We start from the raw sequence: 16,687 nt of genomic DNA on the forward strand, positions 1-16,687 counted from the left end.
TGTCACATTCTAAGCCCTGTCGTGTTCGACAAAGTCTCTATTTAGATGTTAGATCAGTGCTCACCCCATTGTTCTCATCAGAGAAATCGTCGTTACTGTATTTCAAAACTAAGATTTTCATCTTGAGGAGATGTTATTGTGAAAATGTGGCAATGTGATGTAAACTGGCGACGAACGAAGTTGTTGTGGGTCTTAAATTTACGATGTCCACCTCTCCAAGAAACTGACTCTTTGCAGTAGAAGAGATTTCAAACAACAGCAACACCGGTACTGTGTCGTTCGTGGATTGTCAGTCTCCTTTTATCTTTTTGAGTATTTTGTTTTTGTTCTCCCCTAGCTCACTCATTGCATGCTATAAACTTGTTGAACTATAACATGTTTTCCCTTAAAATTCCTCAGTAAGTGAAAAATATTTTCTCTTTAGTTTTAACTGAAATAGTATATATTAAGGAAAAACGAGATATTTACTATGAGATGCAAACTAGCTGACAACTTTTAATTCACTCTCTACTGTAGTTCTTATTGCCTTTGTAAAACATATCAATTAAATATATTATAGATATGACTGTACAGGTTCTGTGGTCCGGCGACAACAGTGACTGTGCCATGTACAAGTCCTCCTCGTGTGAGTGTCAAGACACTGGGTCAGGCCGTGTGGTGGACAGGAGAGTGCTATACTGCTGTCATCACACTCTTCCCGGAGCAACTTCACCTGCTACACACGGCGCCTCCCACACTCTTTGTCTCCGGACCGCCCGGTACAGGTAAAACTGTGGTGCTGCTGATGATGGGTATAAAATGGCTGCTTGATGGTCACCCCGTCTACGTTGTCAGTACCTGTGATGATAGTCGTGCATCGTGCATCATGCTGTATCACCTGTTGCTGCAGACAGTAAAGAGACAACAGTCAGCAGGTGTATCACCTGGTCAGCCTCACCTCCTGCAATATAATCTTTTTGGCGGTAAAGACGTGGAGAAGGCCGTCAACGACTTGTCACAGGCGCCGAGCGGAAGGTCGTTGTACGTCATCGCTGATGAAGTTGGTGGGTGAGTAGTACATTTTGTGATGTGATGATAGACACACAGGTAGATGCCGCTCGCTGTGATCTTAGAATCACCACCAGGTGTTGAGCAGGTGATAATTCCTAAATAAAAGTGACACCTGCCCTGCTCACCGTAACGCTAGCGCTCGCGCAAGTTTCACTCGGGTACGGCCTGTGCGCAGATGGCTGCCATGACCGTACGGGTCAGAATCGCAGACGGCACTTTCTTTAATAGTTTTTACATACTGAAAGAAGTTAAAAGTTCTCCGGGAGGTACGTATTTGTCTTCTTTGTACACACCATTTAATTGTTTATTTTCGTTTGGATTTTATAATTTCTTTCATATGATTTAATATTTCATATGGAACTTTCTCAGTCGTCTACGGCTCTTCACTGCCTAGACTGCCTTCGTTTCATGTGCTCAACAGTGTAAAAAAATGTTAGTAATGATCCATAAGTGTATACTTTAAGTTTATATTGGAGAAGTATTACGCACATTTATATTTAGTCATTATTACTATTTATTATCGAAATTGCATTATTTACTACTTTAGTATAGTTTTTAATTTTCATTATTTTAGAAATTTACTTTTTAACTTCTATTTATTCATCTCTATATTTAATTTACACCGTTGCACTCATTTGTTATTTTGCATATAACTGTAGTGCAAGTGAATGCAACTAATTTCCATAGTATAGCTTCTGCTATTAAATTACAGATGTGGCAACATAGGTATAACTGCAGTGTGACCATACTTGTGCAATGTTTTGCATTATCCCTTTTTTATATCAAAATTCAAAGATTATTAGTAGCGGACAACGCCTTTTGAAGAAACGCACAATACTTTCATAGGTGGAGACTTTACATCTCTTGGTTTTAGTTGTGACTGTGCAAGAAGTTATGTCGCTAAACCTTGCCAGTTGACAAGTCTAGTCTACCTACTTTATATTTTTTTAAATGCTGTTATTAGTCATTCACCGATGTTTCTTGTCAGTTTGTTGCAGCACAAGTGATGACAATGTGCACACTGATGTTAAAAATACACACATTGCATTTCTGAGATTGGGTTTTCACTGTGCAAGAGAAAATACCCCAGTTAGAACTCGTATCAACTACGAAAAATAAAAACTTTACAAAAGTGGATACGTTTAGGCCATTGTTTAAGTCATGATAGATTGTGGAGCAATACGTGAATGCAGACTGTCGTGCTGGGTACCATTTATCATCACAAAATACACATTATTCTTCCCGTCACACAAACCAAAGACATACTCTGAACACCTGACTAACAGTTGTTCTTTTTGTGATTTAAAAGTGATATTTCTGTTCCTGATATCTAATAAAAAAGTTTCAAGTGGAAACGAGCGATTTCTGTGCGCTCAACGACTTTCCACCAGCGTGAGTGCCTGTAATTACTGTAACAATCATGTCTGTCACAGCGGAGAATACTTCCAGACTTTATGTGACAAGCTGCTGACACAAGTTCCTCATCTCCATCTTTGGGCTGCAAGTTGTTACCATGGGTACGCACCCGCCGACTGGCAAGTGGAATATTTAACCAGACCACTCCGCTCTCCACCGGCCGTCGTCAGGGAAGTCGAGCAGGACGAGATGATCACTGAGCACCTTGCTGTCCAGCCGTACAGAGAGCGAGGTGTGGCCGACCACACAGACGGCCCGCCAGTCAGACGACTGTATCACGGTCAAGATCACTCAGGGGACAAGCCAGCTAACTGTGTGACGTGCGGTCGTGACGTGGCCAGCTTCCTACTTAGTCTCCGTGTTGGTGTTGCAGGTAGGTGTGGGTGTTGTGTAGTGTAACGTCTGATAAGAGTTGAATAGTTCACGGTGTGATAAATAACAAGCAGGTGACAACCAGTCTTGCGAAGAATACAGTGTTAGTCACGTGTGTCTTGTATTTTACGTCATCACCTGATAACGTCACTGTGTATATCTATGTGTATCTCCGAATATGTGACATACCGAATGTTGTTTCCCCGATAACTGAGACCGGTAATGTTGCTGTGCATAACTGCGTTGTCTTACTTGTTTACTTTGTGTACGTCTTACAGAGTTTGCCTGTAGTGCAATTGTGCTGTGGTGTTTGATAATCTACATGGTTACTGCTGACTGATTCTGTATGTCAATAGCTCATTGAGCTTGCAGCCAGCTGGGAAGTGAACTATCCAAGTGTTACTACAGTGGAACCTCGGTTAACGAAACAATTCTGCCGTTATAAATTCGTTATCCCAATTTTTCCCATAAGAGACATTGTAAAACTCTTATGTGGGGGTTTTAATGAGACTTCCATTTTCATTAACGTCAAACGCTTTCGGATGAAGGGTGTGGGGAGGAAGGAGGGAATGACTGTTTGGATTTGTGCACGTGACAGTTCCTTATGCCTTTTTCGTAAAACTCTTCGGTAATACATCACATTATCATTGAACATGTTTAAGCTGCTATTGCCTATCGCACTATCGCACTGTCATTTCGTCAGTACTATTAATTGCTCTTAATCTTCTTTGGAGCCATGATTGAGGATTATCTTATTAAAATAAAGCGCAAAAATCACTAAGTAAGAAGGATGCCTACAGATAAGCAACGTAACTGTGTCGTTAGGGCGAATGATGACATGCTGGTCGGTCACGTGTGGTTCATGTGGCTGTTCGTTTATCGCAAAATTTTGTTTCGCTATCCGAGACAAATTTTTAGCGAAATTTTTGTTCGTTATCCGAAATATTCGCTATCCGAGGTTCACTGTATTACTATTATTAAGACAGTGTGTCACGTCTTCTTCACTGTTTATATCCATGTGTCTGTCAGTGTGTACGCTGTACCTCCAACAAGTGACTAACAGTAGAAGCTCACTTTGAATGTTACAGAGAATGTCGCGACTACAACCACGACCGTCACCTCCACCTGCACAACACCGCCCTGCCTGCAGTGGAGAGACTTGCTGATGCTGGGCTGGAATGACATTAGTGACGACTCGTGTATGGTGACAGCGCTTAAAGAAGCGGGTATCCCAGTGCGGTTGATGAAGGAAGATGACATTCACGACGTGGCCACGGCCGCAGTGACGTGGTGTGGGTGACAAATGGAGATCGTGTTCAGGGTATAGAGAGAAAAGTCGTCGTCTGTCAGGATGTTAATTTAGCCCGACTTCAAGTCCATGTCCCGGTGTACGTCACAACTTGTTATTGTCTCCTGCCTAGAACAAACTGATGTCTCTGACGTCTTCGCCTCATGACGTATACACATTTTGTGTATGACACATTTATCTAAACATGTTGTGCATGACACATTTATCTAAACATGTTGTGCATGACACATTTATACACATTTGCTCACAACAGGAGGTGCAGTCGGTGTCTCTCTTTACACAACAACTAGTGTCAACATCAACACTCTACACACTGGGTCTTGTTTACACAACAACAATCATAGTGTTAACATCAATATCATACGGCATTCACAGTGGGTCTTTTTTAGGGTTAGAGGCTGGAGTTGACGACGCCACAGTGTATAATATTCTGAAGTAAAAATTTTTCATGGGTGTAGTTCAGTCTCATGTCATTGTTGCAGTATTTCTAGATTTTAGGCAAAACGTGAATGCTTGTCCCGGGGATACGGGCACGTGAGCGATAGTGAACCTTAACTCTTGCTACAAGATGAGTTGCAGGGGGACACGTACAATACTCACACGTCCATCAGTCAGTTTCTACCACGCGGCTCACGAGCCCCAACCCCTGCTCTTCTCCGAACACAAAACTCGACGTGTGGTGTATAAAAATAATATATTTGACATAAAAACATACAAATAGAATTTAAAAAAGACTCATCTAGGGGAGTCCCAGTGCTATCCGTGCTTAGCGTACTTCCACTATTCAGTCCTGTTACCTCTCTCTAAGTCGACCATTCATTCTCACACGCGCAGCAACTTATCTCTGTTTTAAAAGCTGTTCTCATATTCGTGGATCCACGATGGTGGTTTGGAGGAGACCACTACTCCAGCTGACAGTCACGGCACTCTGATGACTTTTATCTCGAAAGTGTCTGTCACCTCCATCAGCCTGCCTGCAGTGGAGAGATGTACTGATGTCATGTCCGTGGTCTGGAGAGAAAAGTCGCCGTCTGTCTCGATGATGATTATGATTTTTTCCGTCTTCACCTCATGTCCCGGTGTACGTCACAAGTTGTAATTGTCTCTGGCGGACGACAAACTGATGGTCATCTAACGTCATCACCTCATGACGTAATGCACGTCACGTAATTATATTGTTTCATAACACGAGGTGCAGTTTGGCTCAGAACTAGTGTCAACATCAACATCATATACATTGGTCTTGTTTACTTACTCTCATGGTTAGCTGTAGACGCGTCACTTGTTGACGTCTCAGTATGTAACAGTCTCAAATAAAATGTCTTCATGGGTCTAGTCAAGTGTCATGTCATCTTGACACACTGGTAATGTTTGTGTGTGTGAGAGATTGTGTGCGGACATAGTCTACTAGGTCAGAAAATCTAGTCCAAACCCATTCGCCATGCTGTCTATACACTTATTAATGCCAACGAAATTAAAGTGCACACGTTGTGCAACCAGCCCCAGGCGTCTCTCGCTCTACAAATCTCCGACTCCCCCGCTGACGTCATACACTAATGACCAGCAGCTGCTGACGTCATTGGTAAACAACAGCGACTGGCTTTTGGAGTCTTTAGTGCAAAAACCGAAAATTCTTTTTTTCCGTTGGTTAAAAAAAAATCACAAACTTTCTTATCAATATTAACAGCTATGTATACAGACTACTTTACCAGTGCTAATAATTAGTCTTATTTAGTTTTATTGATTTTGAGAATGCTTTCCTTTTTAGCTTTCCTGGAGATTATTACACTTTCATGAAGACCACCATCATTCCTGAGTAACAAAAAAAAAGAGAGATCGCTTCATGCTGCCTCTCATCATCGCTTTCCTTCACATCACGCTACGTCACACTGTCAAGAAGACGATGGCCGCTGTTTAGTGACCACAAGATGAGTGAGTCAGGACCTCACCCACTGAACGCTACACATCACTTGGTGTGAAGCTGTCCTCAACTAGTTTAGTGTTGTGCTGTGCGTAAATGTATGAATACAAAAGAGAGAAAACTATTGGGACATCCAGAATTTGTTCTAGTATGAATTACTTCCCTTTAACAGCCTGGGGGGGGGTCAACCAATCAGATACTTTGCTATGTTTGAAAGTAAGCAAGTTTTAGTTTATCAAGCGCCATTTTTGTGGTAGTTGCTGGTTACGGAGACTAGTCGGCAGTCACTGTCATATCTACCCCGCCTATTGTCCGAGTAGTAATGGGAGATGACTGACCGCTACCACTCTGCACGGCGTGCTCTCCTACCTTCAACTCTGTCCGGACAGAAAAGTTCCTTGTGTATATCATGACGGCCTCAGGCTTTATCAGGGCGATAAGACGAGTCTGTGGGCAACGATGAACTTCCGCATTGCGAAATGTCCTGTCACACATCCTGTCCCGGGGCACGTAATGGCGGCTTGTCTAGAGAACGCAACAGACGGAGAACTTGTGCGGGTATAAAAGATTGAATGACCGTGTGATGACGACCTGTGGACAAAAAAACCGAAAGCAGTGTGAACATATCACTCAGTATTCTGGACAGGTAAACTTTTATTTTGAATTGATTCAGCTGGCCACCTGGGACTGACATGTCAGGTGTGGAAATATTTGTACGGTAGGGTCTGTCGTGCTGAAAGTGGCTGATTTCATGGTGTTGACATCGCGAAGGTGTTCTTACGCCTTGTAAGACTAACTTGCTCAACTTAATTGGTCAAATGTTCCCACGTTACATCTAACAATATGACATTTAGACTATGCAAATAACACTATTTTACCGATACTACGCCACTCACACTATGCTAACTACACTATGGCACTGACACTATGATATCAACATGACACCACTAATGATTGACACTATGGCACTGACATTCTACCTCTGACACTATATTACCCTACGACCCTACACACATGACAGTTTGCTGGTTTCTCACAGAGAGTAAAGACCACCAAGTTACATATATACCTCGTTGTGCAGACGCTGCCTCCGACAAACTTGGTCCTGTACAGGGGAGACCACTGTCAACAATGTCGTCTGCTCAGGTGAACCACTCTCCTTTACTTCAATCTTAGAGTACGTAAGCTATTTTTATAGTCCTACTTTTGTTGTGTAAAACCACTTTTAAGCATGTATAATGCTGGTGTAGATATTGAATGTCATCCTGTACATGATCATCTCAGTGATGTACCCGGTGTGCAGTCTCACGATGTTCTCCTCTCACTGTAATGACTATCACAGGGACAGCCACCTAAGGGAGGAGGTGGTAGACAAAGTTGTAGAGGCGGTGGCGGGGCTAAAGTTTACCTACACGCTGTGACTGATGAACAGGCGGCACTACTTACAGATACAGGTAGGTTGTATGTTTTAATATGCTTTACATTTTCAAAACTGATAACAGATGAAAGTAGGATAAAAAGTGCTTGAAGAAGTAGTGAGATAGAATTTGCATATAAACATCATAATCAGCAAAGTCTTGAAAAAGGCTCACAACCGAAAGAGAAATAATATCATAATGATGATAATCATAATGAGCAGCTTTGCGATCACGAGTACAGTAATGATGATTCTGTGTTCGATGTGAAGATTTAACAAAAAAAAAAAAAAAAAAAACAACAACCTTTAGCGCATTAAGCTATTAAGGTTTTCGTAATGATAAATGATGAATTCCAAAACAATTGTCTGTTATAATTTAGAGAAATGTGTATGCGCATTGACGACACGCCCCCTGGAAGAAGTAAAGAAAACTACAGGCGCTGATGTAGAGTTTGGCCCCAATCCCTCACCTGTATCAGGCATGAAGATTCTTATCATCCGAGGTCTTCCTTCTCAAATCGAGGCGGCAGTCAGGCTCATCAGCAAGAAGACTGGTTTAAAGGTTTGTTTGTTGACAATCAAATGTGTATTAGAACAGAGTATAAAAGACTATAATGCAGATAAAAAAAATACCTTACTGGATGACAGGGCAATCTCCAGTATTAAATAGCAGTAGCAAATACAAGTAAAGTTTAAACAGAAATGCTCAAATGCCTTAAGGATAAAAGGCAGTTATTATTAAATAGATCAGACTGTTCTTCACACAGGACCCATTACCAGACCAGGCCCAGACATTCTGGCTACAGTGGGTGGAGGCCGCGTTCCCTGATCTCGACTCTCGCGCCTACTTCCTGCCTCCTGTCTACGTCAACCGCGTGCCCATGACTAGACAGTCAGCTGCTGGTCAGGAGGTTCTCGTCCTACAGTCAGCACCTGGACAGGCTGGTCAGTCTAACCAAGTGCCGACGAGTTCATCTTCTGCTGCTCATCTGTCCATTCCTCAGCCTCCTCGCCTTCAGACAGTGATGTCAGAGACGATGCGGCCATGCAGCGGATTTTTTGTCTGTCTTCAGAAAATGTGTGAAGAGAACAGAGATGTGATGGTTGGACTGACTCAGCTTCAGTTCGGACAGTACCTGGGTGACCTTGTTACGCTGCCGCCGCTACCCACCTACCCGACCTCCAACCTTCCTCCTTCTCTGACCACACAACTGGAAACAGGGAGACTTGATGTGCTTCTCATTCATCGACAGTACGGACTGGTAGTTGTGAGGTGAAGCAGTGGGTGACAATAAAAGCTGTAAACATGTCACAGCAGGGATGTAGACAACAACATTAGACAGAAACTGAGTAACGCCGTGTCACAGCTGGACAAGGCGGAGGCATGTTGTCTCACCTGGTGTCCGACATCGCTCCCGGTCTGCCAGTCACTAAGGTCATCGCCTTCCCCAACCTCACGGCTCGTCAACTTCAACAGGCCATCTCCGGTGACAACCTCCTCATTCAGGTTTTAGTACCTTTCTGTTCTCTTACATGTCTGCTATAGTATACGTTACAGAGTACTTAGATGTGTAAAATTTATTGTTTCTCAATAGAAGACGATCCGATAATGTGTACCGTGTGAGTGAATGTGAATTAACTGAAGTGCTAGTGTGTATATGTTTGTTTATAAAGTGCAAGTAATTTTTTTGGAGGAAGGTATGTGTATAAATATCAGTGCGAGTAGCGGCGTCCACACGTGTGTGTGTAAGTGGCGGTTGTTATCAAATCAAATTCACAGTGTAGTGTTACTTCTTTTTTTCTTGTTTGGTGCACATTGATGTCTTCACGCCACTTCAGCACGATTTGTGTCAACAAAGTCATTGGATGTACACAGTTGTTCCATCTATTTTAACAGTATTATTATCCTGTTAGAGCCATTCTAAGCTACTAATTGGTATTTAATTTGTACTTAATACTTTAATATGAAGAGTTTGCTAATTTTACTGACATCTGTCATCTCTATATTTAACTCATATCGCATGCCATGATGTGGATCCTTTACAGGACCTGTGTCGGTGTCTGGGAACAGCAGATCCCTCCAACATCCCAGGTCTGTGTCTGTGCTGTGATCAGTTGTCTGACCCCAAGACCCCGTGTGACGTCAGTAGTCACGTGCTGAAGGAACTCGGACACTGGTGGCAGCGACGTGTGGCTGGGGCTGGACCTGACAGTCACATGACACCTGAGTTGTACAAGACACTGGTAGCCAGGTAAATATGACAATAATGTGTAGTCACAACACAGAGAAATCGTCAACTATGTTTCAAAAGTAAGATTTTCATCTTGAACAGAGGTGGGTAACTGTTACCAGATGTTACAGGGAAAATATGGAAATGTGATGATGTTCATGGGCGACGAAGCACAAGTCTCTAACGCCGATGTCTTAGTCAATGGCTTGTCCACTGTTCCTCAATCTTCGGTGCGAACCACTCCAAGGAACTGAGTTTTTGCAGTAAAATAGATTTCCAACTACACTTTATTCACAGTATATACGACAGTCTTCACTTGCAGACACGCTGGCAAATCGGCGACACACATTATATTATATATTACAATAGTAAAAATGTCATTATCAGCAGTCAGTTGTAACTCTAAAATAAAAATATCCGTCAGAACTTTTTCTTTACAGGAATATGATGAGATAGACAATTTGTGTGGACCTTGTAGAAGTTCGTCAGATTAAAAGTTTTAGTGCATATGAAATGTTCGAATCTTCGTAGTGTGAATAAATATTTGTAAAACCCTCCTTAGCCCGGCCAATTTTTTCCTCATACGTTTTCCGACATTTACACAAACAAAATATGCAAACACTGCTCCCCACGCACAGAAAGAGGCTGTTGACATAATAATAATAATAATAATAATAATAATAATAATAATAATAATAATGCAAAATTTGTGAAGCACATACTCACACTCTTAAAGACGAAGCTCTTAGCGTCTAAGAACAAGAACAAAACATGGAGAGTATACGAGGGGACAGGAAAAAAACCGCATAACACACGCACTAAACAACTGTACTAATGATGAATACAATCGAATAAAGAAAATGCAGAGAAACCAAATAACAAGAAATGGGAGTCACATGATATTGCAAAGTGAAGACGAGCAGGGTAGGTGTGACAAAAGGACTAGCATGGTGGGAAAGGGTGTTAGGTGTGATGTTTACAGCGCATATGTAGCTCATAAACCTGTATTGATCCATTGATGTAGTTTCAGGTTCAACAAACAAATAAAAATGTTCTAAGCAGTCTAAGTCAGACTGCAAGAGCTGAACCATGATCACAGTGTTAAAATTATTCTCTTGTTTTTCTGAATACTTTTTTTCCCAGCTGACCAACTGCCTTGCGTAAATAAGTTGAACAATGAACATATCTTACCTTAAAATTTTTATTACGCTATTTTGAATGGTACTGGAGTACTTCAATTTTTAATTTGGAGCAGATCATTGTGTCCATTATAGAAGTAAGCTTTAGAAAGTTTTTTTCAGTTTACATATGTTAGAGAGTGAAAAAAGGGTCTCTTTAGTTTTAATAGAAATTGTATATTTTAATTTGAGAAAATGAAATACAGTAAACAATTGACTTGCTTTTAATTGTAAAATACTAGTAATTAGTTTTGTAAAAGACATCAGTTGATGTGACTGTGCCAGGTTCTGTGGTCCGGCGACAACAGTGACTGTGCCATGTACATGTCCTCCACGTGTGAGTGTCAAGACCCTGGGTCAGGCCGTGTGGTGGACAGGACAGTGCTATACTGCTGTCATCACACTCTTCCCGGAGCAACTTCACCTGCTACACACGGCGCCTCCCACACTCTTTGTCACCGGACCGCCCGGTACAGGTAAAACTGTGGTGCTGCTGCTGATGGCCATACAGTGGCTGCTTGGTGGTCACCACGTCTACGTTGTGAGTACTTGGAGATATAGTCGTGCAGCGTGCATGATGCTGTATCACCTGTTGCTGCAGACAGTAAAGACACAACAGTCAGCAGGTGTGTCACGTGGTCAGCCTCACCTCCTGCTGTATGATCTTGGGTTTGATCATCATGACCGTTATGACGTGGAGAAGGCCGTCAACGATTTGTCACAAGCAGCAAGAGGAGGGTCGTTGTACGTCATCGCTGATGAAGTGAGCGGGTGAGTAGTACATTGTGTGATGTGATGATAGACACACAGGTAGATGCTGCTCACCTGATCTTAGAATACACCAGGTGTTTAACAGGTGACAATTCCTCAATGAAAGGGACACCTGCCCCGCTCACCCTAGTTTCACTCTGGTGCGCCACTTTTTTTTTTTCGCACATGCTTTTTGCACTGACTTGTACGCATGCGCAAATTGCCATACGTAGTTATCAAACCCTAACTTCAACCTTCGAAAAGAAACGGGAGCTTGCCTGACCGTAGCTTTCATTCAAACAAAGGGTATAAAAGTAAGACCTGCGGAGATGAATGTGCTTGAATGTGCTTACTGCTGGTAAAACTAAATGAGAAACTTGTGAGTTGTCCTGATGAACACATTGCGACAGCTAGCACTGAGTGAGGGGTAGATGGCTGATATGGAAAGGGAGAGAGTTCCATTGTTTGGCTGCACAATAACTAAACATCCTGTGGCCACATGTTGCTGTTGTGGTGACAGGAAGAGTCAGGAGACGATCATCAGACGAGGAGCGGAGTTGTGTAGCTGGGATGTAAGGGAAGAGCAGTTGAGAGAAATAATCAGGGCAGGTGGCAGCAAAGACATTGTACTGGATGCCACAACGGATGGGTCCTACTTTAAGCACCAGATAATAATACTGAACGTGCATTTAAGACTTTTTTCTTCAAAGAAGGCAAAAAAAAAAATCGTTTCTTGTTAAGAGCTTTAACTGCAGAATTTTCAGGTAGAATTTATTTTATATATTGAATATTTATGACAACAATATTTACTTATTATCTTGGAAATCAGCTTCGCCATCCTATCCTCTTTCTCCCATTGATGACGCATTACAGAAGGTATGATGATGAACAAGATGAGACTAGCTGTAGTCCTTACACATCAGTTCTGTACATCTGTACACAATTGTTGTCAGTAACAAACGGTAATGCTTGTTAATTACATAATTTTACATTTATGTGTATATTTACACATTGTGCTTCAGACAACAGACATCTATTCTCTCTTGTCTCCCTCCCTCCTGCATGTATACACATCTACACACACACAACCACAGCATTCACCGCTATTCACACACATTATTATGTACAGTGTCAGTGAGCTTAGTATACAAGTAGCCTCCCCTTGACATCCACGTGTTACACAATTACTGTCTAGTCACACACAACACAGACATACTCTGAACACGTGACAAACAGTTGTTGTTTATTGTGATTTAAAGTGATATTTGTGTTGCTGATACTTCATAAAATACTTTGACAGGAATTGAAAACTTGTGATGTTTGTGTGTGACGGTAACTATGGTAACACTCATGTCTGTCACAGGTCAAAATACTTCGACACTGTGTGGGACAAGCTGCTGACACAAGTTCCTCATCTCCATCTTTGGGCGGCAAGTTGTTTCCATGGAGACGCACCCACTGGCTGGCAAGTGGAATATTTAACCAGACCCCTCCGCTCTCCACCGGCCGTCGTCAGGGAAGTCGAGCATAAGGACAGGCATTTTGATGGCGGTCATGTTCAGCCGTACAGTGAGCGAGGTGTGCCCGACCACACAGACGGCCCGCCAGTCAGACGAGTTTATCATCGAGGTCAAGGTCACTCAGGTGACAGGCCAGCTGACTGTGTGACGTGCGGTCGTGACGTGGCCAGCTTCCTACACAGTCTCCGTGTTGGTGTTACAGGTAGGTGTGGGTATTGTGTAGTGTAACGTCTGTTGACAGACAAACAGATATCGGTGTGATAAATAAGAGGCAGATGAGAAAAAGTCTTCTGAGAGTGATGTGATGTCTCTTCACTTAACTCGCTACAGGGTGACAGCTCTTCATCACATTTTTCGTATTTGCCATTTTATCATCTCCAGGGTTTGCGTGTATTAGTCATCTGTGAGTCTGTGACATCAGGTTTCTGTATCGTCACAACGTGTCTCAGTTTTCTAAAACATTTTTATTCATCTGTAACATCTGCGCCATCTTGCCATGTGTTAGACCTGTTCATCACTTGTATTACTTGTGTCTACTTCACTGACACTTTTAACCTGTTTGGCACTGCTGACCACTCACTTCTCCATTGTGTGATGTGCGGACCTGTGCCTCATGGCTGCACTGTCTGTACAGTAGATGTTTGTGTCCTCTTCTTCTCAACGATGTGACTGACGATGAGTGGGATATCAGGGATTGGTGGTTGTCTGTCGTCCTGCTCCATGTGCGTTTGATTTCAAAGATCATAGCTGGAAAGTGTGCTATCAAGATGCCATTATTATCATCATCATCATCATCATCATCATCATCATCATCATCATCATCATCTCCTTTTTCTTCTTCTTCATCATTATCAAGACACTGTGTCAGCCACGTGAGTCTGTTATTTTATGTCGTGTTTATATCGATGTGTCTGTCAGTGTGTACGCTGTATCTCCGACAATTAACTAACAGTAGAAACTGACTTTGAATGTTAACAGAGAATGTCACGACAACAGCCACGACCGTCACCTCCACCAACGGCGCCACTACACCGCCCTGCCTACAGTGGAGAGACGTGATGATGTTGTTAGACTTGTTAAACATTAGAGACGACTCGGGTATGATGAAGGGACTTACAGAAGCGGGTATCCCAGTGCGGGTGATGAAGGACGATGACATGGAGGACGTGGCCACGGCCCGCAGTGACGTGGTGTGGGTGACGAGTGGATTTCATGTTTGTGGTCTGGAGAGAAAAGTCGTCGTCTGTCTGCAGTATCATGATGCAGTCCGGCTGCACTCCATGTCCCGGTGTACGTCACAACTTGTGATTGTCTGCTCTTAAAACAAACCGAAAAGTATGTGACGTAATCACCTTGTGACGTCATTCACATGTTGTGTACTACACATTTACTTACAACAGGAGGTGCAGTCGGTATCTCTCTTCAGACAACACTAGTGTAAACATCAACCCTATACAATGGGTGTTGTTTACACAACTAGTGTTGACATCATTATCACTCTGCAGACACACTGAGTCTTGTTTGCTTTACCTTAAGGTCAGGGTTAGAGGGTGAAGTTGATGACCTCCTGTTACCACAAGACTGACCAGTAAACTGTTACATCTAAAATGTCGGCTTGAATATATCGAATCAAGATTGTTTAGCAACAAAAATAATCAACATCCTTAGAATGAGTGTTTGTTAGAAATAACATGTCAACACTGAAGCGTTTGATTGTTGACATCCTGCACTGTTGTTGTTGCTGTTGAAATGTAGCAGATGTAGATGTGTGTCGGAGCATAGCTTATTGAAGTAACACAACACTATCAGTTTGTCGTAACCTGTCTCTATATGTTACTCAGTCAACCGTGCAACCTGGAGTCAACCGACACACTATAGACCCCAGAAAGTAACATGTTAAAATGTCATCATGATCATGAGGAAAACAAACGAACAAGAACTATTGCTGCTTACGAACTTTGTTCATTGAAAAATAAATGTACCAACAAATTCTTCGACCAACATAATTAAAAAAATTAACAAAGTCTAGTGAACTTATCCAGTGGATATGATGCGCTCTGTTGACGGACTTCACTACAACACAATCACCACAAACATCTCAGGCAGGCATGGGACCTCCATTGCCCTCCTGCATGAACTAGCGGCTCAAAGTTTCTGTCATCTCCTGGCCTCCTGTTGTCCCTGGCAACAACTCATTAGGAGCATCCTCTTCGCTGTCCTGCTCTGCCCATGCTGTCACGTGTTTTGCTGCTATTTCAGGAACAAGTCATCATCATCATCATTCCTTGCTACTCCTCGAGGAGCATAGGGCCGCAACAACACCTCGCCAGCGAACCCGGTTTTGGGCACCCTCCCTCAGTTGGGCCCATGTGGTTCCGGCAGCCTTTGCCTCGCTCTCTACTGATCTTCTTCAGGAACAAGTGCAAACATCGTAATCTCTATTTTCATCAAAGCATTGAAACTCGATGTCGATGGATAATAATTCCTGGTGATTCTGGAACTGTTTAAGTTCTGTCAACATGTTCACTATGTCAAGTGCACTGATCCCATGAAAACAGGTCCAGGGGCTAGGGAAAGCTTGAAAGATATTTTAAGTCGTGAGAGCTAAGTAACGGCTTTCACCCGTTTAAAGGCAGTGTGGTGAAATAGCAAGGGTGAGGACTGAATGCAGCAGGCAAAGTCACTAGCGATGCTTTTCCCATTCACCTAGCTGCCATGTGACCCCATGTCGTGATGTTGAATGTGAAGCAGCAAGAGGGAGAGAACAGGGGCGCCGTCTAATAAAACAAAACTATGATGACGGGAACAGCAAATGGAAGTGTATCTAGAAAATATAACTAACCTCCGTACGACTGGATGTGAAGTAATAAAGAACAATTATACTTTTGTAAGGATTGAAGTATTCAAAGTAGTCAGGACAGTGTGTCTTTGTGTTTGTGTATCTGTATAATGCAAATACAAACAAACGTGTAACACCATTGAAACATGTAAAATAAGCAAGGGTACAAGCAATGAAAAGTCAAAATAATGCTGGAATGTTTATCTTGTTATTCACAACATTTAGTGAGAATTTACAAATAATCACGATTTTCAAAAATCCTTTAGATAGTGATCTACAACATATATATCTAGTTTGTTTAAAAGTAGAGATGTAAAACATCATCTGTTTAAAGGCAGCAATACACTCTGGCAGAGAAAGGACAGCGTGCCTTACTCGACATCTGAACCCAGTGCAGCTAATCCTCACTGTAGCAGGTGTTACATTTTAGATGGAGTGTGTTATATGTATAGTGTCATTGCTATATAAAGGTTGGTTCCCAGTCACTTAATCCCCAGACACTTCATCCCAGACACTTCATCCCCTAGACTTTTAATCCCTAAGCACTTCATCCCCAGACACTTAATCCCTAAACTAAATCCTTAACTATAAAAATTATGAAGTCAGCGAAAAATTTAATTGAAATTCAAATAATTTAAATTCAAATCATGCTTTTAACTTCAACGTCATTTGAACATCTACAAC

The 16,687-nt window shown here is 42.3% G+C and overlaps 1 protein-coding gene and 1 long non-coding RNA gene across 2 annotated transcripts; both read left to right on the forward strand.

Moving 5' to 3' along the window:
• The first annotated feature begins 6,575 nt into the window (after positions 1 to 6,575).
• Positions 6,576 to 8,313, forward strand: LOC112575984. The gene is made up of 5 exons (XR_003101717.1): positions 6,576 to 6,714; positions 7,150 to 7,245; positions 7,411 to 7,522; positions 7,866 to 8,047; positions 8,253 to 8,313. It is a non-coding gene; the product is annotated as an uncharacterized LOC112575984 (long non-coding RNA).
• A 3,114-nt stretch (positions 8,314 to 11,427) lies between these two features.
• LOC112575973 lies at positions 11,428 to 16,055 on the forward strand. Its single transcript, XM_025258164.1, has 3 exons — positions 11,428 to 11,665; positions 13,008 to 13,366; positions 14,143 to 16,055. Exons 1-3 carry the CDS (start codon positions 11,469 to 11,471, stop codon positions 14,484 to 14,486), a joined length of 900 nt encoding a protein of 299 aa, XP_025113949.1. The 5' UTR covers positions 11,428 to 11,468; the 3' UTR covers positions 14,487 to 16,055.
• The last annotated feature ends 632 nt before the right edge of the window (positions 16,056 to 16,687 follow it).

Source organism: Pomacea canaliculata, linkage group LG11, assembly GCF_003073045.1.
Source record: "Pomacea canaliculata isolate SZHN2017 linkage group LG11, ASM307304v1, whole genome shotgun sequence".
Taxonomy (NCBI): domain Eukaryota; kingdom Metazoa; phylum Mollusca; class Gastropoda; order Architaenioglossa; family Ampullariidae; genus Pomacea; species Pomacea canaliculata.